We start from the raw sequence: 27,796 nt of genomic DNA, 5'->3' as shown, positions 1-27,796 counted from the left end.
AAAAAAAAAAAAGGGAGGGAGGGAAAGAGGAAAAAAAGAGAAAGAGAAAGACACAGAAATCCTCAGATCCCAGAAGCCATAAGGGAATTTAAGCTAGAACGGAAAGTAAAAGCTGACACTGCAGTCATCTGGGGTTTTCAAAACCCCAAGCTGAGAAAGTAACTGGGAGGCTGGTGTAAGATCTCAGAGATGCAGAGAGATCAAGCCCAAGTAGAGCGGATTTGCTGTGCTGGCACCTCCATACCTGACTCTCGCAGGACAAAAAGGAACAAGCTATGACTTAACCCATATGTAGTTTAAGTTAAAAACTCAGTGGAAGAGACAGAAAGTAGAATGGTTGCCAGGAGTTGAGGGGAGTGGAGAAGGAAGAGTTAGTGTTTAATGGGTAGAAAAGTTCAGTTTCACTAGATGAAAAAAGGAAAAAGAACTACCATGGGGTCCCCTTTAGGAAGAAGGTAACTGAACCAGAAGAAAGGAATAATAGATAATAAAAAATGTCAGTAAACATGGTGGCAATCTAATATTACTTATACTGACTATAAATAATAATAACAGCTAAAATTCCCTGAGAAGTTATTGTGTGCCAGAAAGTGAACTAACTCATTTAATTGTCATAATAAACCTATAGGTAGATGCTACTGTAACCCCATTATACATATGAAGAAACTGAGGCATAGCACACTTAAACAGGAATATAGCCAGTAAGTGAAAAAACCAAAAAAATAATAATAACCAAATAATAAATCTGGGGAGGATTTGGAAACAAGGCATAACTAAAACACTAGTCACCAAGAATATACATGATACATATGATGGGAGTGCATATACTGGAGCAATTTATGATTGCTGTATTATTTAATTAAAACAAATATACATGTGAGGGCTCCCCTGGTGGCACAGTGGTTGAGAGTCTGCCTGCCGATGCAGGGGACATGGGTCTGTGCCCCGGTCCGGGAAGATCCCACATGCCACGGAGCGGCTGGGCCCGTGAGCCATGGCTGCTGAGCCTGTGCGTCTGGAGCCTGTGCTCCGCAACGGGAGAGGCCACAACAGTGAGAGGCCCACGTACCGCAAAAAAAAAAAAAAAAAGTGACATTTTAACAATAACCACTAAAGGAATAGGAAGAAAATGAATAAATTTCCAAATGGTGGAGGGAAAAATAGGAAGAAAATGTAAGAAAAAACAATGAATCCAATAGAAAGCAAAAAAAAGAAAAGGAGAAAAAAAAGGCAGCTTTAATAGAAAAAAGTTAGAAAGTTACTAAAATATAGGTAACCACAATAAAGAGAAGCAGAACAAACATCTCCATTAACTGATATTGTGAGATTGAATATTTAAAAATCTAACTATACGCTGTTTACAACAGAATCAACTAAAACACAATGACATAGATTAGTTGGAAGTAAAGGAATAGAAAAAGAAAGAGTAACCAAAAGAGAGGTAGTCATGATACAGTACTAATATGAGATAAAATAGACTTACGGGGAAAAAACATTAAGGATAAAGAAGGTGCTTAGACTCAACCAGGTAAAGCAACAAAGCTTCAAATTATACAAAGCTAATTAAGCTGACAGAAATTCAAGAAGAAATTTATAAAATCACAATCTTAGTGGGAGATTTTAATATACTGCTCTCAAAAACTGATAGAGCAACCAGATAAAAGAACTAGTAATGATATAATAGTTTTAAACAGCACAATTAATACATTTTCTCTAATGAAAGAATATGTAGAATGCTATTCCCAGAAAAGGAGGCTACTTATTCTTTGCAAGTCATAAGAACACATTTTTAAGAAACTGACCAAGTAATAAACGAAGATTTTGTCTCAACAAATACCAAAGAATCAGTATTACATAGACCATGTTTAACAACTACTACGCAGCAAAACTGGAACTCAGTAACTAATATTTTTAGAAACTTAAAGCTATAATAATTAAAGAGTCAAAGAAGAATCATAATGAAAATCCTAACATGTTTAGATTGGATGGCCATTAAGACACTATTTCAAAACTTGTGGAAAGTAGCTAAACCACTGCTTAGTAAGAGATGTATGGCCTTAAATGTAAATGTTAGAAAATAAGGAAGACTGAACATTAGTGGACTAAACATTCATCCGAAGAAGACAGAAGAAATAAATAAAACACAATAAGCCCACACGTGGGAGAGAATAATACCATCTATGTAAATTCAAAATCACAAAAATGATATAATACTGTTTTTGGATAAATACCCTTACAGAACAATGTTAACAACAATCAGAACACGGTTACAACTGCAAGGGGAGAGGGGGATAGACTGTGGAGAGGTACCAAACAGGTTTCAGCTGTATTGGTAATTTTTAACTTCTTTTAAACTAAGGACTGTTAACAAATATTTGACATTGTTAACATTTATGAGATTTGGGTGGAGGATTGTTAGTGTTTATTACTCTACGTCCGCTTCCAAATATTTGAATTATTTTTTAAAAAGGGGGGGGGCAAAGAAAAAAATTGAAGAGAAACATTAAGAAGAAATAAAAGATTTTCTACTTTTGTAACTTGTAAGTAGCATCAGCCTTAGGCCCCTCATCTGTAAAAAGGAATAATAGTAATTTCTACCTTCCAGACTCTGAGAACTGCTTATCCAGCATGTAGCTCAGAGCTTGGAACAGCGCGCTCTAGAATGCTAAACGCTGTTATTATTTCATCCTAAAGCCAGGAAGCATCTCTTCTCATCTTCACATCATTCTAAGAAGACCTGGATGAGAAACTGTTTTTTTTTGTTTGTTTGTTTTGATCCTCCTTCATTTAAGTCCTAAAGCAAGAATATTTACTGCTACTGTTGATTCTTAAAAAAAATAAAAAGAAATATTACACATTTGTAATTAGTAAAATGATGCTACTGTCATAAAACATTGTAGGACATTATTGAAGTTTTTTCTTACTATAACCACTTTAAGGTTACCTTGTATCCCTACCTCCCAAATCACTTCTCCACCAAAGTGCTCCATTTGAATTCCAGGTCAGTGAGATGGTAACCATCAGTGGCAGCACTGTCACTACAGTTTTCTTCAACATCTGTGCCATGGATTTTTCATCTTTGCATCTTTGTCTGATAGATATGCATTTGCTTACATTGTATTTGATTCACGTAATGGTCCAGCAAACATATTGTCATCTATTTTACTGGTAAGGAACTAAGGCTCAGATAGGTCCAGTGACCTGCCAGACATAACGAGATATACCTCAGAGGGCTCTTTTGAGGATTAAAAAAGGTCCTGTGAAGTAACTGGTACATAGAAGATATTCCATGTATATTGGCTCTCTTCTCTTTTCTCCCAGATGTTCAGTTAATGTTTGATGATATATTGTTTAATTAATGTCTTATTATATTAAGTGAAAACATATGGTGTTCTTTTGATATATGTTTTGCATTATTATCAAAAATCCCTACTTTAGAGCTTCCCTGGTGGCGCGGTGGTTGAGAGCCCGCCTGCCGATGCAGGGGACACAGGTTCGTGCCCCGGTCCGGGAAGATCCCACATGCCGTGGAGCGGCTGGGCCCGTGAACCATGGCTGCTGAGCCTGCGCGTCCGGAGCCTGTGCTCCGCAACGGGAGAGGCCACAACAGTAAGAGCCCCGCGTACTGCAAAAAAAAAAAAAAAATCCCTACTTTATAAGTTTAATCACTGTTTTCTGTAACAACGTATAGTAAAGTTCCAGAAAGGTAATAATTTGAAAATTCCTCTAACTCCTCATTTGTGGCTAAAAATGACATTCAAATGATTTCATCTAAAATTATTCAACTCTAAAAGATGAACTCACACTTATATCTTTCACAAAAGAGTAATTCCACTATGAAGCACTTCATAACATCTTCCCTTGTTCTAATGTGCTGCCTGGAACAAGTGACTATGGGATGGCTAAGTGGATAGATGGTCTATGGTGACGCGAAAAGAAATATAGCCTTTGAAACACTTCCTGACTTATATTTTCCTACACACGTTAACCAAGGCAATAACTCGGAATACTTTCAATTACATTTTAAATGTATTTCTTTTAAAAGATGCCATTATTACAGAGAAAGGACAATAATACAAGCATCAGTGGTCATTGTGCTCAGTTTTCTATGCATGAGGATCGAACTTGTGGGGTTTTGACTATATTAAAAAATAGAAAGACTTCTTGAGAGCTCAGTTACCTGGGTAAAATGTTAAGAGTAAGTACTAGATTTGATTCTTTGATTTCTCTGTCTTGATTTTTTTCTACATTTCAAACAATTTACTTTGTAGTAAATTATGTTGCCCTCAACAGCTATTTCCTGTTTTTACTATTTTTTTCTTTGGGGATAGTATAAGTCTTTGTAAATACAGCATTACTAGGTTAAGGACACTGGCAGAGAGAGAAAAGGGGACGAAAAAGATGAAGATCTCTCCATCCCCATATCTTGTGAGTGTTACTTTAATTCCACGTTACATTTTTGAAGCATCTATTAACTGCTTTTCTCTACAGCAATGAGGAGAGAATCAGCCTTATATATACTCTTTTTTTAATATATAAATTTATTTATTTATTTACTTATTTTTGGCTGCGTTGGGTCTTCGTTGCCGCACGCGGGCTTTCTTTAGTTGCGGCGGGCGGGGGCTACTCTTTGTTGCGGTGCACGGGCTTCTCATTGCGGTGGCTTCTCTTGTTGTGGAGCATGGGCTCTAGGCACGTGGGCTTCAGTAGTTGTGGCACATGAGCTCAGTAGTTGTGGCTCACGGGCTTTGTTGCTCCATGGGATGTGGGATCTTCCCGGACCAGGGATGGGACCTGTGTCCCCTGCATTGGCAGGCGGATTCTTAACCAATGCACCACCGGGGAAGTGCCTATATATACTCTTGAATGGTGGCTATACTGGGGTGATGGTTCTTGAGTCTGGCTCATCAGAACCAGCTACTGTTCTTTTATTATGAAGGCTTCTCTGCTTTAGGGATGGCCTTGACCAAGCCCAACTGTGCAAAGAGATATAGACATCAAGCCTTGAGAGACAAGGTCGATCCTGAGATTATACCCTCTGCTGGAATATCCACCCTTGTTGTTTTGGCAATTAACACCTAATAATAAGAGTTATTATTACTGATGATCTAGTGGGGACCAGACACTGTCTAAATTATTTCAAATCATCCTATAACAATTCAAGATAACTTGTTGCCATTGTAAGGAAGAGGAAACTGAGATTTAAAAGGTTAAATAATTTGTACCACATAATACTAAGTAGCGTAGAAGGATTTGAACCCAAGATACTCTAACATGGAGTGTATGCTATTCTACTATACATGCTACCTCTCATTTGCCTACAGGTTTTGAGTTACTTAGGGGTTAAGGAAGTAGGAGTTCATGGGTTAAAAAGTCCAGGAGATCTGGGTCACATGGTACAATCTGGAGATGCTGGTGTCAAGCAAGAACATGGGCTGAGTTCATCACTGATGATTTCTCCAATATGAGGATGGCATTAGCAGGATTACAAATAAGAAATGTGACAATAGTCAACTTCATTTAATACCTTATTTAGCTTATCATTTCTGTCACACATCCAGTAGAAACTCTCCATTTCTAGAGCTTGCTTTTGGGGATGTTCACAGGGCTGGTGGTGCCTAAAAATGAACTAAACTAAATCCTTATCTCCCAGGACCATTTAAAAAATCCAGTTAACCATAAAGTTCCAGTCAGATGTTCATAATATATTTTCTTGGTTTTTTGTTTGCAGACTTCTGTTTTTCGGCACATTTACTGGAACAGAATTTATTCTAAGCTGAGCAGACCACAGCTCTTGCAAAAGGCAGCATTAGCATGATGCAGCGAAGTGTGTAGGCGAGGAACACAGCATCCTTGGAAACCCCGTCACTTCCTCTTTGGTATACTTAGCTGGCTTGTCAGCCACATGGCAAATAAAATTTGCTTAGTAACTCCAGAACTGTGGTTCTTCAGGCTCTGTATAGCTGGAATCTCCCCACTCCACTTCCCTGCGTCTCCATTCTATTCATCCCACTTCCTTACAAGTTAAACGGATAGCCTACCCAGCATCTTTAGAAGAAGTCAATCTCATGCTTAAAATCTTCAACGGCTCCTACTGCCTATAGCACCAGCTCTGAAGTTCAGCTTCGTGTCCAATGCCCTTTACAAACTGACCCTCATCTGCTAAATTCTCACCACTCCTCACTCACCTATGGCTCTAGATTTACGAAAACATCCTCCACTCCTCAAATTATGTACCTTCATGAGCTCTAATTGTGTCCTTTCTTCTCCTGCTTCCCATCCATGTGAAGCTATTGATGCCTGACTGTGAGCTCTTTGATGGAAAGATCTGCGTCTTACCCATTTTATTTGCCGGACATGAAGCGGGCGTTCAATATTTATTATTGAAATAGGAGATCTCCTTGTGAGCCAAGTTGCACAATACTGTGACGATACAGTTCTAATGAGGTAGCCTACATTTTCGAGGCAGCCCTGCTCTGGACTTATATGGATCCCATTCTTGAGTGGAAAGAAATCCACTGGGGCACTATGGATGCCATTATTAAGTCTTTCCATAGCCATTCTTCTCCAGGATAATTAGTAGCAACTTTTAAACCTTCTGTTTCCTTTACCAACACCACATTTCTTAACTTTCTAAGGCATACAGGCCAAATCAAAGCAGATGTCGGGGACGAAGCTGAGCATGCTATGGACAGAGGGGCCCCTGAGACCCTTCCTCTCGCAGCATTCATCTGCCACCTCTCCAGACTCTGTCAGACAGGACGGAATGAATCGCAAGGCTGAATGCCACTGGGCCTGGGTCTTGTCTCCTTTGACACAGAAATGGTATATTTTAACTACATGATAAAATAATAATAGCAATATTCATGTAGTCTAAGGCTTTGAAAGGACTACAGAATCTCCCCTACCACTTCCAAACTAAAAGGTAGAACACATTCGAAGTGATTCATTTGTAACAAGTCTTACTTTATCTCATGACATATTTGGAAGAACAATCCACACACAGTTTGTCTTTTTACACACACCACTGGAAATGTCTATGTTAGCTGAATGAGATATAAAGATACAAAGTGTTTTAGTGAGACTTACAATGTGTTCAAACCTCAAGAAAAGGTCTCAGCAATTCCCAGCTGAAAAAATATGTATCTGCCACAGGTCTTAAGGTAAAGCCAGACACTACATACCTTGCCACTAGAGGAAATAACATATTTAAATAAAAAATGAGAAGGTCATCCTCTAAAGACCATGAGAAGGAGCTAAAAATGCCCCCTGACTATAAACCTACTTTTAGGAGTTAGAGAAAAAGAGAAAAAGCAAGCAAATTCTTAGTTTCTAATTCTCCCACTGTTCTAGGTATTTGCATCACTAAATGTAATTATAAAAAGTCAAGACCAAAATTTGTTCGGAAAAAAAAGGCAAACAACCATCTACAAATTAAAATTCAAATTAATAAAAAGAAAATTTAATGTTGGCGAGAGCATTTTTTTCTAAGACTTGAAACAAGTTAATTTCTTGGACGGTTCCAGAAGAGGACATATTATTTCCTAAAGGTACTGAGGTGATTTTTTTTTTTTTTTTTTCTTGCGTTATGCGGGCCTCTCACTGTTGTGGCCTCTCCCATTTGCGGAGCACAGGCTCCGGACGCGCAGGCTCAGTGGCCATGGCTCACGGGCCCAGCCGCTCCGCGGCATGTGGGATCTTCCCGAAACGGGGCACGAACCCGCGTCTCCTGCATCAGCAGGCGGACTCTCAAGCACTGCGCCACCAGGGAAGCCCACTGAGGTGATTTTAATAGGAAACCTTTCCCGGGGATGTAAGACTCCCTTCTTGTGTTCACAAAATAATTGTGGAGGAAGTGCATCCAAAATGGGAGTAGGGAAGAGTTTGTGGAATGTTTTAAGATCAAAAGTCCTTCTAGAAAAAATAAATCCTACCAAATTCTAGTGCATTGGGGGCCACTGGCAGAGAAAGCCTTTAGTATATGTCAAACATTTCCAATAATACTACATTTATCTTAATAAAATAGGCTTAGATAGTGCATAAATGAAGTTATTTGTTGGGTAAAGTTTGCACTTGGGTGGGTACAGATGCTCTTCAGGAATATTCTTATAAGTAATATAAGAATAATCTCCACTATGCCAGCTAAGGAACCATTACATGGTTCTATCTTGTCAATATTCTGGCAATCGCAAGAGCCCAAAGACAGCCTAGAAAATCTAGAATGACAATAAATCCAAGGCCATTTGTACTCAGTTCCATGAAGTATATACCTCAGCAAGCATTCTTGGATTCTTCCTCAATTCTGCCAACACCAGTAATGCCCCAGAGCAATGTTTCCCAAAGCACACTTGAGTCATGGAATCACTTTCCCAACAAATGTTTTTTGATGAATAAAGAAATTACCAGGACATGGAAGCAACCTAAGTGTCCATCAAGAGATGAATGGATAAAGAAGATGTGGCACATATATACAATGGAATATTACTCAGCCATAAAAAGAAAAGAAATTGAGTTATCTGTAGTGAGGTGGATGGACCTAGAGTCTGTCATACAGAGTGAAGTTAAGTCAGAAAGAGAAAAACAAATACCGTATGCTAACACATATATATGGAGTCTCAGAGAAAAAAAAAAATAGGTCATGAAGTACCTAGGGGTAAGACGGGAATAAAGACACAGACCTACTAGAGCATGGACTTGAGGATATGGGGAGGGGGAAGGGTAAGCTGGGACAGAGTGAGAGAGTGGCATGGACATATATACACTACCAAACGTAAAATAGTTAGTGGGAAGCAGCCGCGTAGCACAGGGAGATCAGCTAGGTGGTTTGTGACCACCTAGAGGGGTGGGATAGGGAGGGTGGGAGGGAGGGAGACGCAAGAGGGAAGAGATATGGGAACATAAGTATATGTATAACTGATTCACTTTGTTATAAAGCAGAAAATAACACACCATTGCAAAGCAATTATACTCCAATAAAGATGTTAAAAAAAAAAGAAAAAAAAAGAAATTACCAAGAGTTTCCCAAACTTATTTGACCATAAGAGGAGGTCCTTTCTAATGGAACCTCCTTTCTAGATCTGGGCTAGTCCCGAGTTGGCTTCAGGCTCTATCTCTAGCTCTATCCGTTAGGTTTCTATTTCTTAGAAGTTTTTCATTTCCCTCACTCAGTTATTCTGGATTGGACTTCCTGAGACATTTCCAAGGGAGGCTTGACCAGGGCCTGGGAGAAGAAAACCCTCTTCCTGGATGGATCCCCACCTCTAACAGGGAACCCAGTGCATTAGAAATGGCTACATAAAGCTCTAACTACACCAAAGCCTTAGCATGCATTTGGTTGTATTGCCTGGTACTTCTGGGCCTTGGTGACTCCTGCATGACTCTTCCTACTTCCTACCTCTGGCTCTGTGGTTCCTGTTAACAGAGTGTTTATGGTGATGGCAAGACCAAGAATTTTTTTTTTTTTTTTTTTTGGATTTGAGAGTTTTTTCTTAATTACTAAAGTAACACATGCTTACTACACAAAAATCTAATATTATATATCAGGTAAAAAGAGTATCTTCTGCAATTCCGCAAACCCTCTCCCCCCCCCCCAATCCCATGACTGTTACTGTCAACAGTTTTCTCCTCATTTTTAATGACACACAGGACTGGAAGCTCTATAATCTGCTGGGAATTCTTCATTGTGCCCCTTTTGCTTCAGGAAATTCTATTTATCTTTATAAAAGAAAGATCAAATATCACTTTTGTGAAGGCGCCCTGCGCCCTGACCCAGCCAAGCCATGCTGGTCTCTCCCTTTACCAGGTGCCCAAAGTAATTTGCACATATTTGAATTACCCGAAGGAATTTGCACATATTTCAATTAAAGAGCTTACAACAATTTCATTGCAATTTTTGAATTAAATGTCTCTCCTACTTCAAAGACTTCAAGGACCAGTCTCGTTCCTCTTTGTTACAAGGTATCTGGCAACTGACATGCAATCAGTACACAGTAAATATCTGTTGAGTGAATGAGTGAAGAAATTTATAAATAAAATATTTTTCTAACACACAGACTTAAAGCTGTATAAAAATCACAGTCAAGATGCTCACGTTTAAATTTTTCTAAAAAGATGTTTCACACATATCCAACATTTCAACAACCAGGTAGTACTGTTAATTACTCTTCCTGTTTGTTTAGGCCTGAAAACTTAAAATTCTAACTTCATGGAAAATGGTAAAGTTGGAAGAATTGGGGGATGGATGGTGGTTTATTATTCAAGTGCCAAATGAACATTTTGAAGCATAAGATCTTTGGCCATAGGCTTTGTCCACTGACACCAGAACATTCCCGGAAATGACATTTCAAATAAACACTTTCAAGTCCAGTAAACCACAAACACAAAAAAGTATTCAATGGCATTTCAGAGCAAACAGCCTTCTGTTGACAGTTACTCAGGAATGACTGGTTATATTTGCAAAGCACAAATATCTCTTCTGTTAGATTAGCTGAATATGGCTTTAGCTGATGGCTTGGGCAAAAGAGTGAATCTATAAAAGTAGTGAAAGGAGTGAATAAAGGAGAAGAGACATGAAGGATGAATCTTCGAACAATATTTCTAAATATCAGAAAGTCCCACTGGACCAACACTTCAAATTAACAAGCCCCACTGAGGGACTCTGACATGCATTCTGCATGACATATTGTCCAAGGAATAGCAGCCAGAAGGAGTCTCACTTTTCTTGGAAAAAGAGATTGCCATAGAGCTTTCATATTTTACCAACTAAACAGTTTGGGGTCAATGTAATTAAGTAATATCATTTTGAACCCATTTCTTGGCCTCTAGCCCAAAGTGCTATTTCTTATTCAAGTATATTGTTAATTTTCATCTAGAAGGCATATGTGACACGTTAGACATAGTTCTTCATATTAAAAGACATACACAATCTACAAACAGAAATCCACAATCTAACTTTAATTTTAAAATTAAAGAGTAAGACTCAGTGGCTGCAATCATAGGATATGAGGTATAGCACGGATTCTAGGCATTCACCTTAAGCAGGAAGTGGCCAGGAGAAACTTAGACTCTTGAAAATTTAGTATGAAAGTGGAAAATGGTGAAGGGGTCAGTGGATTTCCATCATACAAGAGATGGTGACTTAAATAGTAAAGGGAAAGGATATTTAGGGATACAAGAGCAGCTGGCCCTAGAGTTACATCAGTACAATTAACCTATTAAATTAGGAGGCAAAGCTGGTGTGGGGTTTAAAAAAATATGGTACTGTCAGATCATGCTTATTAAATAATAAAAGTTAAAATTTATTGTGTATCTGGGTTGGGTTAGGCACTGTTTTAAGTATATTATGTGAATAGATTATTAAATTTTCAGAGCTACCTTATGAGATAGACCCAGGCACTCTGGCTCCAGAGTGTTTTTTTAACAGTATGCCATGCTGCCTCTTAACACCTACTCAAAAGAAATATTAGTCTTTATTTTAGAGTTGAATTCATGTGTTTACATAGGTGTTCAGAAATCTATAGGAAAGTTAAGTCCTGAATTGAAGGAGACTGATTACTAGCTATCAAAGGCAACTGAAGTCAGTATACTTACAGAGCTGGAGAAAGATACTCAATTCACCTTTGCATGGTGTTTGACATTTGTTCATGCAATTGAATTCAACTCAATTAACAGTGATTTAGGGTCCCATGCTGAGTACTAAAGAAGTAAGATTCAAAGCGTAGAGGAGACACAATTTGTATGCCAATCTAGAGCAGATAAAAATACTCCGGAAGCTAACAGTTGAACGGAGGTGAAGAAAACGAAGTCCAGAGAGTTCAAATGACCTGCCCGAGGCCAAAAAAGTAGTTTGTGGCACAGAGGGACCTAAAAATCTAACTGAGGTGGGTCCAGTTCTCTTTTTACACTACCACTCTGCCTCCTGTCAAGCTGGTTGGAACACCGGGGAATAAAATTAACTTCTAAAATAAATATCTGTGCCCTGTAAAGAGGAAACTGTTGGATATTTGCCTGCCGCATCGCTAGAACCCGCTTCATTCTGGAATGAAGTTAAGGACAGAGAGAACAGATAGCCAAGGGAATATTTTTCTTAAGGGAAGAGGAGGACAGCATTCACATATGGAGTCTCCCAGATCTCCTCTGAAGGAATGAGTGTTTTTCGGTTTTATTTGCTGGGCAATTTATCTCTCTCAAACCTTACCCAATTCTAAAAGCAGACTTGACATTATATCTTTATTGATAACTTTGTGTGTAGGTGCATATGTATGTCTTCAACTATATTCTAAGGGTCTTAAGAACAGAGGACATACTTTAAACCTCTCTGTATGCCTAACTTTTACAAAATACTTTTACAAAATAGTAGGTGCTCAGTATGGTAATGATGCTAAAAGTATAAGTATATACAATGTAAGGTTTCCAATTAGTTTGTTTCATTTTTTAAAAAACGACCCTGTATTCAGGTCTTCTAGAAAATTTTTAATAGCTTTTTTTAGTGGGTCAATTTTACATGCCACCCTTTCCGCCCACAACCTGCCGGGGACATTTGGCAATGTCTGGAGACATTTTTGGTTGTCACAGCTTAGGGGCTGGGGGAGAAAGTTGTTACTGGCATCTAGTAGGTAGAGGCCAGGGATGCAGCTAAACATTCTACAATGTACGGGACCCACCTCACAACAAAGAATTATCCGGCCCCAAGTGTCAATAATGCCAAGGTTGAGAGACACCGGCCTCTTCAAAAGTTAAAAACATGCACAATCACCTTCCCGTTTCTCCATTTTTAAAACACAAGTAAGACATAAAGCAAAATGATACACTAAATATTTGCCTCGACCAAGACAATGTCAGAAGTCTAGTTAAGATGAACAATTATTTAATGGGCTGATTTAGGATTAGAAGGATTCATTAAAAGCCAGAGGAAAAGCATGAATTTAAACACATGTATACTTAACTAAGCAATGGAACACCTTCACCAAAAGGAATGTTCTGGTCTTCACTACATCTGAAACCAAGGTTACTCCACAGTTACAACAGAAAACGTTCTGCTGATGAGGCATTTTCAAAACCACCACTGGTCTGATTCAGACACGGAAGTCTCATTTCAGACTGTTCCATTATTTCTAACCTCGCTCAAAATCCACCTTTTGACCAGCATACAAAGAGGAAATGTATGTTTTTTGTTTGTAAATAGGGTCATCAAAATAAACTGTTTTCACAATTAGTCTTTCCTTTTGATGCCTGTCCCATGTCTAGGTTAACCTGGAAGGTCCAATTTTTCATCCTAGATTCCTTATTGTGGCCAAAAGCACCATTCCTTCAGGCCTACTTTGGCTCCTTGACTTCTATCATGGACAGACGACTGCAGTAAAGCTATCCTAACAGCTTGATGATGTCTTTAAAGACAAACAAGGAAAAGGAAGTGGGGGAGCTGCTGACTTTTCTTTCCACTCGGTTATGGTTTCCTTACATAATCTCTAGCTGATGTGGTTGCATTTGCTACAGTTTTATTTGCTTGTTCATTTTCCCCAGTGGCTGATCATATTTGATCCTTTGGCTGTCTGGTGGACACTTGAATAAAAATTTCTTTCTTTAAGGGGACAAATTCGTTTTTCTCTGGGAATCAACTGACAAAAAACATACAGACCTCAGGAGGATCTGTAAACATTGCATAATAACTAACCTGTTGAGCATTCTGTGTATTGAGCTAAACGTGTCACCACTGACACTCTCACACATTGGTTAACGACTTACTAAATACTTACCAAGATCTTTAATAAGCGAGAGTGCTTCCCATGATATAAAGGCTCCTCCACCATCATCCATCGCACCCTGCCCAACATCCCAGCTGTCCAGATGTCCACTGACCAGTACAACCTAGAATAATAAAAAAAGAAAAAAAAAAGAAAACTGAGCAGAAAAGAAATGACATCAAAGAAGAAGCAGTCATAGGCATTCCAAATATATAAATGAAACTTTATTTTCTATTTTTACTTTTTAAAAGATGTGTGTCATTACTAGTGGAAAACTTGGTATAGTGGTGTAAGGTCATCTTAATAGTAATAAAACTTCTCACCTTGTACTTCTCTTTGTTAATATAATTTTGAATACTAAAGAAAAATGGTTTATTACTGACAGATGTTTGACAACTTTATTATATGGCTTAAAACCTAAATGACATAAAAATGGAGCTCAAAACTTCAACCATATTCTCAACTGTCCCAAATTCTAGCAGACAAATAATAAACATGTGTTGAATTGAATTCTAATGAAAAAGTGAGAATAATTTATTTATTTTTAATTATTGTGCTTTGTGCATTATGAATCACTCTGGTGTTGAATAAATAAGTATGCTGGAGTTACAAACTAGAGTCTAATTAAACAGAAGAACCTTTAAGAAATATCTCAATTTATGTGTTAAATAAATCTGTTGATTATATTATACATTTTACATCACCAAAGGTTTAAATTTTTTTCAAGAATCATTAGTAATTCTCTCCAGGAAAATATAAAATATACTTCAGTGAAACTAAATTTTATGGACATATTTTATTCTATTTATTTATTTTTTGTTTTGTTTTGCTTTAATTTTTATTTTTTTAACATCTTTATTGGAGTGTAACTGCTTTACATTGTTGTGTTAGTTGCTGCTGTATAACAAAGTGAATCAGCTATACGTTTACATATAGCCCCATATCCCCTCCCTCTTGCATCTCCCTCCCACCCTCCCTATCCCACCAGTCTAGGTGGTCACAAAGCACCGAGCTGGTCTCCCTGTGCTATGCAGCTGCTTCCCACTAGCCATCTATTTGACATTTGGTAGTGTATATATGTCAGTGCCACTCTCTCACTTCGTCTCAGCTTACCCATTTCCCCTCCCCATGTATAGACATATTTTAAACAAGTTAAAAACCAAGTAAAATGACGCTGGGTTAATAGGATATCCACATGGCAAGTATGTATCTTGATCTCTAGATCATGTAGTATACGAATATCAAGTCAGATGAATTACAAATTTAAATAAAGATGTTAGAGGAAAGCATAGAACAGCTTTGTCAACTTAGAGTAGGCAAAGATTTCTTAAACTGGACAAAAAAGTGCAAACCATAAAAGAAAAAATAATAAATTGGACTTTAAAGATATTAGGAATATTTGTTCATCAAAAGACTCCATTACAGGAATGAAAAGGCAACCCACAGAGGAGAAAATATTTACCATACATATTTCAACAGAGGTCCCATATCCAGATTATATAAAGAACTCCTATGAAACAGTAACAAAAAGAGAGTCAAATGATAGAAAAATGGGCAAAAAACTTGAACAGACAATTCACAAAACAAGGATATATCAATACAAATTACTAATAATATTAAAAGTCGTTCAGGTTCATTATCATCAAGGAAATATAAATTAAACCACATTCAGTACATATCCACTGGAATAGCTAAAATGAAAAAGACAGAAGGTATTGGTGAGGAGGTGGAGCAACTGGAACTCTCATACATCAAGTGTGAGTATAAATACTTACAACCACTCTGGAAAACTGGCTTATCTACTAAATCTGAACATACACACACCCTAAGACCCAGCAATTCCACTCCCAGCTACACTCCAACAGGAATGGATGCATATGAATGCTTTCACCAGAAGGGATGTACTAGAACGTTCAGAGAGTATTCATAATAACTCCCATCTCCCCCGCAAAGAAAACTACTCAAATGCCTGTCAACAGCAGAATGAATAGTGCGTTGTATTGATCAATGGAACGTTGCGCGGCAGTGTGAATGAACAGATACAATCAATACACAATAAATACATGAATCTCATAAACATAATGAAAAATGAAAGAAATAATACATCATGTATAATCCCATTTATGTAAGATAGAAAAACAAGCAAAACAGGAGAGTGGTTACCCATGGTAAGGAGGGGTAGTGACAGGATGAGGACACGAGTCGAGCTGCTGGGTGCTGGTCATGTTCTGTTTCCTGACCAGGTGCTGGTCACGTTCTTTTTTCTGGGTACTAGTTACACAGGTGCACTCAGTTGGTAAAAGTTCATCTTGTTATACGCTTAGGATTTGTGCATGTTCTCTGAGAATATTACACCTCAATAAAAAAGCTTAAAAAAACCAAGCTCAACAGATTGATTCTACATACAGCATACAGTAAATAAATAAACCGAAGTTGAACAAATCTTCTTGATGATTAACATGAAAATGCCCCAGGACCTCGGGAAAGGAGGATTTTGGGTTTAAAATATCAGGGTGACCCCTTGCACTGCCTCGTTCCCTGAGCAGCTGCAGGATCTCCCACTGACTCTGTATATACAGGCAGACCCAGCTTACTACGACTTCACTGTAGTCATAAACAAGTACAATGCCCCAGACTAACAAATGGCCATGTAATGAACCCAAATGGATTGTTTCTAAGGAAAAAAAACAAAAGAAAAAAAATGTGTTGCAATAGCAGGAAATTCTGATTCAAAAAGTGGTGTAATCCCATGTGGGATGAACAAGCCAATTAGTCAACATTCTCACCACCCTCAGGACCATTTTCCCAATGAAGTTAAAGTTCCAATGGATAAAAAGTGTCAAAATCTGTTTTAATCAACTTTTTCTCAGATAACACATGAGTAATTAAATCCAGGCAGCTATTGTTTTAACCTTCAGACTTCCTTCAGAATAATTGAGGTTGTTTTACAATTATATTTCTTTATGTTTTCTGAAATATCTCTGTTCTCTAATCCAGAATTATTACTTAAACTAACAGTGAAAAGATGGAAATGGTTTGATGATAGGAAACTAAATGATATCCCATAGGATGAGGTCTTTGGCACAGTGACATGGAAGAGAGTTTGTTTTACTTTTTTTTTGTTTGTTTTTACAAAACCAGAATATATTGGGGGTTACCATGGGATGGTAGTAATTTTAATATAAACTGATTTAAAGACTAGGTGATGACAAGAAGCTACTTCTAATTCAGTAGCATATTTAATGAACCTGAATTTTCCTAATCATAAAAGCTTCACCCTACACCTCGAAAATAGTAGTGCAGGGGGTCTCATTCAACAGGGTGTCTGGCTAGCATGCTTTAATGCAGCCTCACAAACGATAACCCAGAAAAACATAACAAAGGGTCAGGCAGAGATGAACATTACTTGTAACATATTTGGATCTGATTTAAGTAAACAAAACAAAAACAGACAACTCAGAGACACAGTAAACTCCAGATTTATGAAAAAGGATCACGTTATAAAAGATAAGGGAATGCACTGGTTCTGCTGCCAGATGTGCAGCCCTTAGAGCAATAACATGGCCTAGAACCAACAGAGAAGTGGAGTGCCCCCTCATCTACCCTCCTTATGCGCTGCTCCCTGAGGCAGGCAGAGCACTGACCAATCCCCTGCCCTCCAGCTTCCATCTCACCACCATCTCTTCCAAATGCAGTAAAGAGTAAAAATTATTCAAACAATAGCAAGAGCCAGGAGCAGCCACAACAAAGCAAATAGGAAGGCAGAAAGGGAACCCTGATGCTCTGAAATAGAGAGTTTGCTCTTTGTGAGGCATACATTAGCCCTGACCACCAAAGGCTCAGGTCTTGGGGGTGGGGGGAACTTCTGTAGTAGGGCAGAGATGCACTGGATGACAGCCTGCGAGGATGAAGAATCAGACTGGCAGCAGCACAGAAACACCTGCAGGCCAGCTGTGGGTCTGAGAGCAAAGATACACTAAATCAAAGGTAGACAGAGAGCAGCCCGAGGACAAGCCCCCGCTTCGTTGTTATTGGGGCATATGGAGATACTGAAGGCAAACAGATTTGCTTGATTAAAAGATAAATAAGAACACAGTCGAAATGGGACATATGAAAAATATCGCAGAACAAGGGAAAGGGAACAGCATCAGAAGGACGTTCTTAGGAAAACAAGCTAATGCAAGATCCTGGAGAAGATGTCATGGTCTTGGGCATTTATGCATATGCATTTATTCAACAGTTTCTACTGAGTTTCTCTTATGTGCCAGAGATACAGAAATGGACAAAACAAGCAAATATTCTGCCTTAATGGAATTTATATTCTGGTGAGGGAGACAGGCAATAAATAAATATAATGTAATAGTAGTTTTAAGTATTATGAAGAAAAACAAGGCAGAGGAAGGGAATAGAGAGGGTAGTGGCAGGGAGAGGAAAAATCAGTCAGCTTCCTCCTAAGGTGTAGACAGCCACAGGAGAATTCTGCCCCTACCCTAACAATAAGAGAAATCTGGATAATCTAGAAAATCGTAACTTTTTTAGGCCCATCAGAGATCTGAGATTGTAATTCAACCAGAGGAACTGAACTGCAGAGGATAACGTGCTCATCAAAGGAGAGGTGGGACACATGAACTGGCTGCCTTTAGCAGTGACAGGAGGGAGAGGCCACAGTCATAAAAGCAAGAATAAAGACAACTGAAATGTTAACAAATTCTTAAAGGGTTGAGTGTGTGTTAACATGAGAGTTTAGAATCCCTGGGAACCTCCCACATAAGGGCTCTAGGTACCTATTTTCCAGATCTTTTCCACAAACTTCCATCAGGGGCTCACAGGAAATAAAGAGCAGGGCAGAAGACCTAAGAGAGCCCACCTCGTGGTGCAGGGATACATATGACTGGGTGCTGTCGGGAGCAGGCAGCAAATACACCTACTTCCGGGATGCTTCTCTCATACGAAGCCGAGGCCATCTCCCCGTGGGGGGAGAGGCAGAAAACTGTCCTGCAGGGCAGTACTAGGCAAAGGCTGGCGGCTACAGGCAAAAGGGTAGAAACTGCACTCCCACCCTGCACTGACACCTGTCTCCAGGAGGGCAGGAAATTTGCCCACGCCCAGAATTCTGCACTGATGTAAAGAGTTCTGCTGCCCCTGGGTAAGGGACGAGGTACGCATCCCCACGACTCATGGCAGAGTTTGGCTTTCACAGGGGGAGGAGCAGAAATGCTGAGAAAGCCCCACTCTTTTACTTTTAATTAAAAAAAATTTTTTATAGGAGTCTAGTTGATTTACAATGCTGTGTTAGTTTCTACTGTACAGCAAAGTGAATCAGTTATACATATACATATATCCACTCTTTTCTGGATTCTTTTCCCATATAGGCCATTACAGAGTATTGTGCAGAGTTCCCTGTGCTATACAGTAGGTCCTTACTAGTTATCTATTCCATATATAGTAGTGTGTATATGTCAACCCCAATCTCCCAGTTTACCCTCCCTCCCCCACCTCCTGGTAACCATAAGTTTGTTTTCTACATCTGTGACTCTATTTTTGTTTTGTAAATAAGTTCATTGGTACTATTTTTTTAGATTCCACATATAAGCGCATATGATATTTGTCTTTCTCTGTCTGACTTACTTCATTTAGTATGATAATCTCTAGGTCCATCCATATTACTGCAAATGGTATTAATTCATTTTTTTTATGGCTGAGTAATATCCCACTGTATATATGTGCCACATCTTTTTTATCCATTCCTCTGTCAACGGACATTTAGGTTGCTTCCATGTCTTGGCTATTGTAAACAGTGCTGCAATGAACGTCGGGGTGTATGTATTCTTTCATATTATGGTTTTCTCCAGATATATGCCCAGGAGTGGGAGTGCTGGGTCGTATGGTAGTTCTACTTTTAGTTTTTTAAGGAACCTCCATACTGTTCTCCATAGTGGTTGTAACAATTTACATTCCCACCAACAGTGTAGGAGGGGTCCCTGTTCTCCACACTCTCTCCAGCATTTATTGTTTATAGACTTTTTGATGATGATCATTCTGACCTTGTGAGGTAATACCTCATTGTAGTTTTGATTTGAATTTCTCTGATAATTAGTGATGTTGAGCATCTTTTTATGTGCTTTTCGGCCATGTCTTCTTTGGAGACATTTCTATTTAGATCTTCTGCCCAGTTTTTTCATTCGGTTGTTTGATTTTTGACATAGAGCTGCATGAGCTGTTTGTATATTTGGGAGATTAATCCCTTGTCGCTCGCTTCATTTGCAAAGATTTTCTCCAATTCTGTGGGTTGTCTTTTCATTTTGTTTATGGTTTCCTTTGCTGTGCAGAAGCTTTTAAGTTTAATTAGGTCCCATTTGTTTATTTTTGTTTTTATTTTCATTAAAGAATAGTCAAAGCAATCCTGAGAAAGAAAAACAGAGCTGGAGGAATAAGCCTCCCTGACTTCAGACTATACTACAAAGTACTGTAATCAAAACAGTATGGTACTGGCATAAAAAGAGAAATATAGATCAATGGAACAGGATAGAAAGCCCAGAAATAAACTCACGCATCTATGGTCAACTAATCTATGACAAAGGAGGCGAGAATATACAATGGAGAAAAGGCAGTCTCTTCAATAAGTGGTGCTGGGAAAACTGGACAGCTACATGTAGAAAAATTAAACTAGAACAATCTCTAACACCATACACAAAAATAAACTAAAAATGGATCAAAGACCTAAATGTAAGGCTGGACACTATAAAACTCTTAGAGGAAAACACAGGCAGAACATTCTTTGACATAAATCGCAGTAACATCTTTTTTGATCCACCTCCTAGAGTAATGAAAATAAAAACAAAAAATAAACAAATGAGAAAGCCCCACTCTTGAGCTCAGGCACATAAAGCCTGGCTAAGACTGAGGGGCAGAAGCACCAAGAAACCATCCTGTCCCTGCCAGGAGCCTCCAGTGAGTAACAAGCAGAGCAGTAACAGTTCATAGCCAAGGGAAGGGCAAGGGTATATAGAGACCCCTTCTGTGGTGCAGGCATACAGAGACTGCTGAAAGCTGAGGGTGAAGCAAGGCACTGGGAAAACTGCTCTGACAGCCCAACCCCTACACTAAAAACAGACTAGCAGCAGCAGCCTGAAGTATGTGAGCACCAAAAGCAAGAATAGAAATGATACAATCCAAACCTAGCTCAACTCCAAACAGATGGACTGTACCACCCTCACACTAATGGCTTGACAGAAGAGGTGTTCTCATTTTTGAACATGTACACTGCTCACCTCAGGCTCTACTGTTCTCTTATAGATGATATCCAGCTCCCAATAAAAAATTGTGAGTTATAAAATAAGCAAGAAATAAAAAGAATTTTTATCAGGAAATAGAGTACTCAATAGAACCAGACCCAGATATAGCCCAGATATTTAAACAATCAGACAAAGACTTTTCTCAGAATTCATGTAAAAGGCATTTCACAGAAAAGAACTTATGAACAGCCATCAAGCATCTGAAATGACCAAACTCATTATTGATCAGGGAAACGTAAATTAAATCCTCGATATCACTTTGCACCTATCTAATTGGTAAAAAGTTTTAAATCTGACAATATGAAGTCGTGGCAAGGATGCTGAGCAATAGGAATTCTCATCCACTGCTGGCAGGAGCAGGAAATTGTTAAAATCACTTAGGAAAACAATTGGGCATATCCTTTTAGGATGACTACATCTCACAGCCCAACAATTTCACTTTAGGTGCAGTTTAGAAGGCTTCTGGCAATTGGGCTCTTGGAGACATGTACCAAAATGGTCATATAGAAACAAGCATAAGGCCTCAAACTACAACCAACCCAAATGTCTATCAGCAGTAACATGGGTAAACTATGGTACAGTCATACAATGGAATATGATAAAGTAGTTAAAATTACCTATAGCTACATATATAAATATGTATAAATGAATATAAAAACAGAAGTATGAAACAAAAAGCAAGAACAAATCACAAAAGAAATAGAAGAATATGATTCCATAGTACAAATTTCAAAATTCAGTGAGCTAAGTAATATAATCTTTAGCAATGCATAGAGAGATGATAAAATCATGAGGAAAAAGCAAAGTCATGGCAAACCAAAATTAGGATATCATTTATATCAGATGGGGTTAGGGCAGAGAGGGGGAAATCATCGTAGAGGGGCACACAGCGGGCTTCTAAGGCACTGGTAGCATTCTATCTCTGAAACTGAGTGAGAACGCATGTAAACTTTTCATTCTTCCTTAGATTGTACATACCTGCTAAAGTCTTTTGAATGAATGCTATACTAAACCATAGCAAGAGTTATCAAAGAGAGTTTTTTAAGTGAGTTCAAACAAACATTAAAGGTCAGATTTATCTCATACTATTTCAACTGTTGCAAAGCAAAGAAAAATATGGAAAATGTCTACATTTACTTAAAATCATAATTTTGTTACTAAAACATGAAAAAGGTTGTATCCCTTCCTAAAAACCAACTAGAGAGAAAATATAATTGTAAAATCTAAAATAGTTGTATCTAGCAGCATATTGAAAGCTACTGCAATATAACAGCTCAATGGTCCCCAAAGGCCCATGTTAACTAGAAGTTATAGATATGTAGCAGATAACACAGTCATCCCACCCTCAATATATTCAGAGTGTTTGGTTACAGGGCCCCCCAGCAAATACCAAAATCCATGGATGTTCAAGTCCCTTACATAAAATGGTGTAGTATATGCATTTAACTTATGCACAAACTCTCATATATTTTAAATCATCTCTAGATTATTTATAATGCCTAGTTCAATGTAAATGCTATGTAAATAGTTGCTGGCTTCCAATATATTCAAGTGTGGATTTTTGGAACTTTCTGGAATTTTTTTCCAAATGTTTTCAATGTGCAATTGGTTGATTCTGGGAAGGCGAAACCCACAGACTCAGAGGGCCAACTGTACTAATAAAGGGCTAGTATTGGCTCATCCTTACCTTCTCGGCATGCCTAGCTTTTCACAGTCTGCATTTTAAATTGTGAGTTGTATACGTATTTATCTAAACCTGACCAACTTCTTGTTGATCAATCTTCAATAAATGAGATGGTCACTTCCTTTGAAGCATGCTTCATCTTATAAATGTCTTGCTCAATCATAAACCAGAAAGACAACTACCTGGTGGTTTTATTTTTTGCTTTTGTGATGTTTTGTTTTGTTTGCAGCTGCTTCATTCTTTTTGTCTCATTTTATTTCGTTTATTTTAAGAGCTAGCAGGAGAGACCTTCAAGATGGTGGAGGAGAGAAACGTGGAGATCGCCTTGCTCCCCCAAAATACATCAGAAGTACATGTACATGTGGAACAGCTCCTACAGAACACCTACTGAACGCTGGCAGAAGACCTCAGACCTCCCAAAAGGCAAGAAACTCCCCACGTACGTGGGTAGGGCAAAAGAAAAAAGAAAAAAATGGACCAAAGAATAGGGATGGGACCTGTACCACTGCGAGGGGGCTGTGAAGGAGGAAAGGTCTCCACACACTAGGAAGCCCCTTCGCGGGCAGAGACTGCGGGTGGCGGAGCGGGGAGCTTCGGAGCCGCGGAGGACAGCACAGCAACAGGGGTGCGGAGGGCAAAGCGGGGAGATTCCCGCACAGAGGATCGGTGCCGACCGGCGCTCACCAGCCCGAGAGGCTTCTCTGCTCACCTGCCGGGGCTGGCGGGGCTGGGAGCTGAGGTTCGGGCTTCCGAGGTCAGATCCCAGGGAGAGGACTGGGGTTGGCTGCGTGAACACAGCCTGAAGGGGGCTAGTGCGCCACAGCTAGCCGGGAGGAAGTCCGAGAAAAAGTCTGGATCTGCCGAAGAGGCAAGAGACCATTGTATCGGGGTGCACGAGGAGAGGGGATTCAGAGCACCGCCTAAGTGAGCTCCAGAGATGGGTGTGATGCGCGGCTATCACCGTGGACCCCAGAGATGGGCACGAGATGCTAAGGCTGCTGCTGCCGCCACTAAGAAGCCTGTGTGCAAGCACAGGTCACTATCCACACCTCCCTTCCCGGGAGGCTGTGCAGCCCGCCACTGCCAGGGTCCCAGGATCCAGAGACAGCTTCCCCGGGAGAACACCCAGCGTGCGTCAGGCTGGTGCAACGACATGCCGGCCTCTGATGCCGCAGGCTCACCCTGCCTTCCGTAGCCCTCCCTCCCCTTGGCCTGAGTGAGTCAGGGCCCCCGAATCAGCTGCTCCTTTAACCCGGTCCTGTCTGAGTGAAGAACAGATGCCCTCAGGCGACCTACATGCAGAGGCGGGACGAATCCAAAGCTGAACCCCAGGAGCTGTGCAAACAAAGAAGAGAAAGGGAAATCTCTCCCAGCAGCCTCGGGAGCAGTGGATTAAATCTCCACAATCAACTTGATGTACCCTGCATCTATGGAATACCTGAATAGACAACGAATCATCCCAAAATTGAGGCAGTGGACTTTGGGAGCAACAATATATATACATTTTTTTCCTTTTTCTCTTTTTGTGAGTGTGTATGTGTATGCTTATTTGTGTGATTTTGTCTGTATAGCTTTGCTTTTACCAATTGTCCTAGGGTTCTGTCTGTCCGTTTTGTTTGTTTGTTTGTTTGTTTAGTATAGTTTCTACTGCTTGTTATCATCGGTGGATTTGTTTTTTGGTTTGGTTGCTCTCTTCTTTCTTTCTTCTTTTTATTACTTTTTAATTATGTTATTTTTTAAAAAATATTTTTTATTTCAAAAGCTTTCTTTTCTTCCTTTTCTCTCTTTCTCTCTTTCTTTCCTTCCTTCCTTCCTCCCTCCCTCCCTCCCTCCCTCCTTTCTTTCTTTCTTTTTCTTTTTCTCTCCCTTTTATTCTGAGCCATGTGGCTGACAGAGTCTTGATGCCAAGACACAGGTTAATCAAACTATCAAAAATTAAATACAAAGAAAAAATATTAAAAGCAGCAAGGGATAAACAACAAATAACATACAAGGGAATCCCCATAAGGTTAACAGCTGATCTTTCAGCAGAGACTCTGCAAGCCAGAAGGGAGTAGCAGGACATATTTAAAGTGATGAAAGGGGAAAACCTACAACCAAGATGACTCTACCCAGCAAGGATCTCACCCAGATTCGATGGAGAAATTAAAACCTTTACAGACAAGCAAAAGCTAAGAGAATTCAGCACCACCACACCACCTTTACAACAAATGCTAAAGGAACTTCTCTAGCCAGCAAACACAAGACAAGGAAAAGAGCTACAAAACCAAACCCAAAACAATTAAGAAAATGGTAATAGGAACATACATATCGATATTACCTTAAATGTAAATGGATTAAATGTCCCAACCAAAAGACACAGACTGGCTGAATGGATACAGAAAAACAGACCCGTATATATGCTGTCTACAAGAGACTCATTTCGGACCTAGGGACAAGTACAGACTGAAAGTGAGGGGATGGAAAAAGATATTCCATGCAAATGGAAATCAAAAGAAAGCTGAAGTAGCAATTCTCATATCAGACAAAATAGAGCTTAAAATAAACACTATTACAAGAGACAAAGAAGGACATGACATAATGATCAAGGGATCAACCCAAGAAGACATAACAACTGTAAATATTTATGCACCCAACATAGGAGCACCTCAATACCTAAGGCAAATGCTAACAGCCATAAAAGGGGAAACACAATCATAGTAGGGGACTTTAACTCCCCACTTTCACCAATGGACAGAGCTTCCAAAATGAAAATAAATTAGGAAACACAAGCTTTAAATGACACATTAAACAAGATGGACTTCATTGATATTTATAGGACATTCCATCCAAAAACAACAGAATACACTTTCTTCTCAAGTGCTCATGGAACATTTTCAAGGATAGATCATATCTTGGGTCACAAATCAAGCCTTGGTAAATTTAAGAAATTTGAAATCATATCAAGTATCTTTTCTGACCACAATGCTATGAGACTAGATATCAATTACAGGAAAAAAATCTGTAAAAAATACAAATATGTGGAAGGTAAACAATACACTACTAAATAAACAAGAGATCACTGAAGAAATCAAAGAGGAAATCAAAAAATATCTAGAAACAAATGACAATGAAAACATGATGACCCAAAACCTATGGGATGCCGCAAGAGCAGTTTTAAGAGGGAAGGGATAGGGAGGGAGGGAGGGAGATGTGAGAGGGAGGAGATATGAGGATATATGTATATGTATAGCCGATTCACTTTTTCATAAAGCAGAAACTAACTACTGTAAAGCAATTATACTCCAATAAAGATGTTTAAAAAAAAAAAAGAGCTAGCAGGGAGGAGTATTAGGGCTACAGAGTTCAAGACCTAATGCATTTTCAGACATAGGAAATCCCCAATCAAATTTTCAACAATAAAATTCATTAAATAGTTGAAAAATATGACCTACAAAAAGAGGAGGGAAAATCTCTCATTATTTAGCCTAGAGAAGAAGTCAAGAAGTGATCTCATAATGGACTTCAGCTGTGACGGGTCCCTTCTGTGGCAGATATGAGCAGCAGAATATAAGGCATAGGAACCAGGTTTTGGCTGCAGCAGTGAGCGTTAGGGGTCATATAAACGATCAAGAATTTTCTGATGGAAGGTTTTTGTAGGAGTTAAAGAAAAGGCTAACAGGGGAAAGGTTATGGAAAATTCCATTCCTTGGAGGATTTCTAAAATAGAACACATTCTTAGGTCTTAGAAGGAAAGCTAACAGAGGAGTAAATAAAAATCTTTCAAGGTTCCATCTAGTCCAATATTCTATAACAGTTTTCAAGAATTCCTCTTTTATTCAAACCACTTTAAAGGGGGGAAATTGTCCTTTGAAAAGTCTCCATAACCTCAACAGACTTTTTCCCCTGAGAATCTCCTAGATCTTCCCACAATTTAGAATCTAAACACAGGTGGACAGGCACTTCTTAAGAAACCTGTTTCACGATTCCTGTCAGAGACAAAGCCTTGGCTTTCAGAGGGCAGTTGCCGAATGTATCATGCTCTTGCCTAGAACAGACAAAAGGGGACACGTTTGAACAAATACCATCCTCACTACGACCAGACTAGGTGGTCTACAGAATGCAGCTGGGCTCCTGACACACAGGGTGTTCAGAGACAGCACAGCAAACATCTGAGCTCCTCTTGAATTGGTTTCTTATTATCAAACCTTATTTACTGAAGCTGTTGGGTGTTGATAGCTTGTGGGATACATGCTTCTTTCACAAGAAAATGGGCCATCTGTCCAAATGCTCACGCATCACAGAGCTGCTCCTGAAAGGGGCTGTTTCCACTCCTACAGGGCCCCCCTACTATGCAGGGCACTCAGATTGGCTTCATAAAGGGAAGATCATGCCTAATCCTGGTTGAATTCTCTGAGCACATTACTGCACTGATATCAGAGGAAAAATCAAGAAGGGCCTAATTTATCTGTGACTCACAACAACCAAGCCTCTGGTAGATTTAGAAAACGTGGTTGCGGTGTATTTGGAAGAAATGGCTGAAATTGATTAAACGTTGATTTGTGGATGGGGCACAACAAAGAATATCTATGGAAGGAAATCATTCTGATTAAACGGAGGTAACTGGGTTTTATCCAGAAGTCATGACTGGTTGCAACTGGAGATGACATTCTTTTAAGTGAAAGAACTATGCTCCTGCATGCCTTTTCCTTTGGTCTAAGCAACCACAGGATAAGTTGTCTCACTTAAGAGGATGAGAGGAGTAGAAAAGTTGACTTACAACATTGTATTTGAACTTCGTCAGGGGAGGAGAGGGTGACAGAGTTTAGGCAACTTCTGTCTCAATAATGACCATCTTTCCCGTGGTCTAATCCAACTATGGTACAGTGCCCAGCTAGAACTTCGTTTTTCTTACAACCATTCACTCACCACTATATTCCAGGATTCTGTTAGGCGTGGTGTATAGGATTAAAAAAAGAAAGAACAGGGGCTTCCCTGGTGGCGCAGTGGCTGAGCGTCCGCCTGCCGATGCAGGGGACATGGGTTCGTGCCCTGGTCCGGGAAGATCCCACATGCCGCGGAGTGGCTGGGCCCGG

General features: G+C 39.3%; 1 protein-coding gene across 1 annotated transcript in view; it reads right to left on the bottom strand.

Annotated features, from left to right (window-relative positions):
* The window catches only part of LOC103073786 (carboxypeptidase Q), a gene marked incomplete at its 5' end in the record, with an annotated part of 266,138 nt that overhangs the window by 155,148 nt on the left and 83,194 nt on the right, over positions 1-27,796 (bottom strand). The window contains one exon of the mRNA XM_007458056.1: positions 13,755-13,866. Coding sequence (XP_007458118.1) covers positions 13,755-13,866 — 112 coding nt within the window. The remainder of the gene's footprint in view (positions 1-13,754; positions 13,867-27,796) is intronic.

Source organism: Lipotes vexillifer, unplaced genomic scaffold (genome assembly GCF_000442215.2).
Source record: "Lipotes vexillifer unplaced genomic scaffold, Lipotes_vexillifer_v1.1 scaffold1290, whole genome shotgun sequence".
Classification (NCBI taxonomy): Eukaryota; Metazoa; Chordata; class Mammalia; order Artiodactyla; family Lipotidae; genus Lipotes; species Lipotes vexillifer.
Note: the sequence above shows the minus strand (reverse complement) of the source record. Positions and strands in the feature narration are given on the sequence as shown.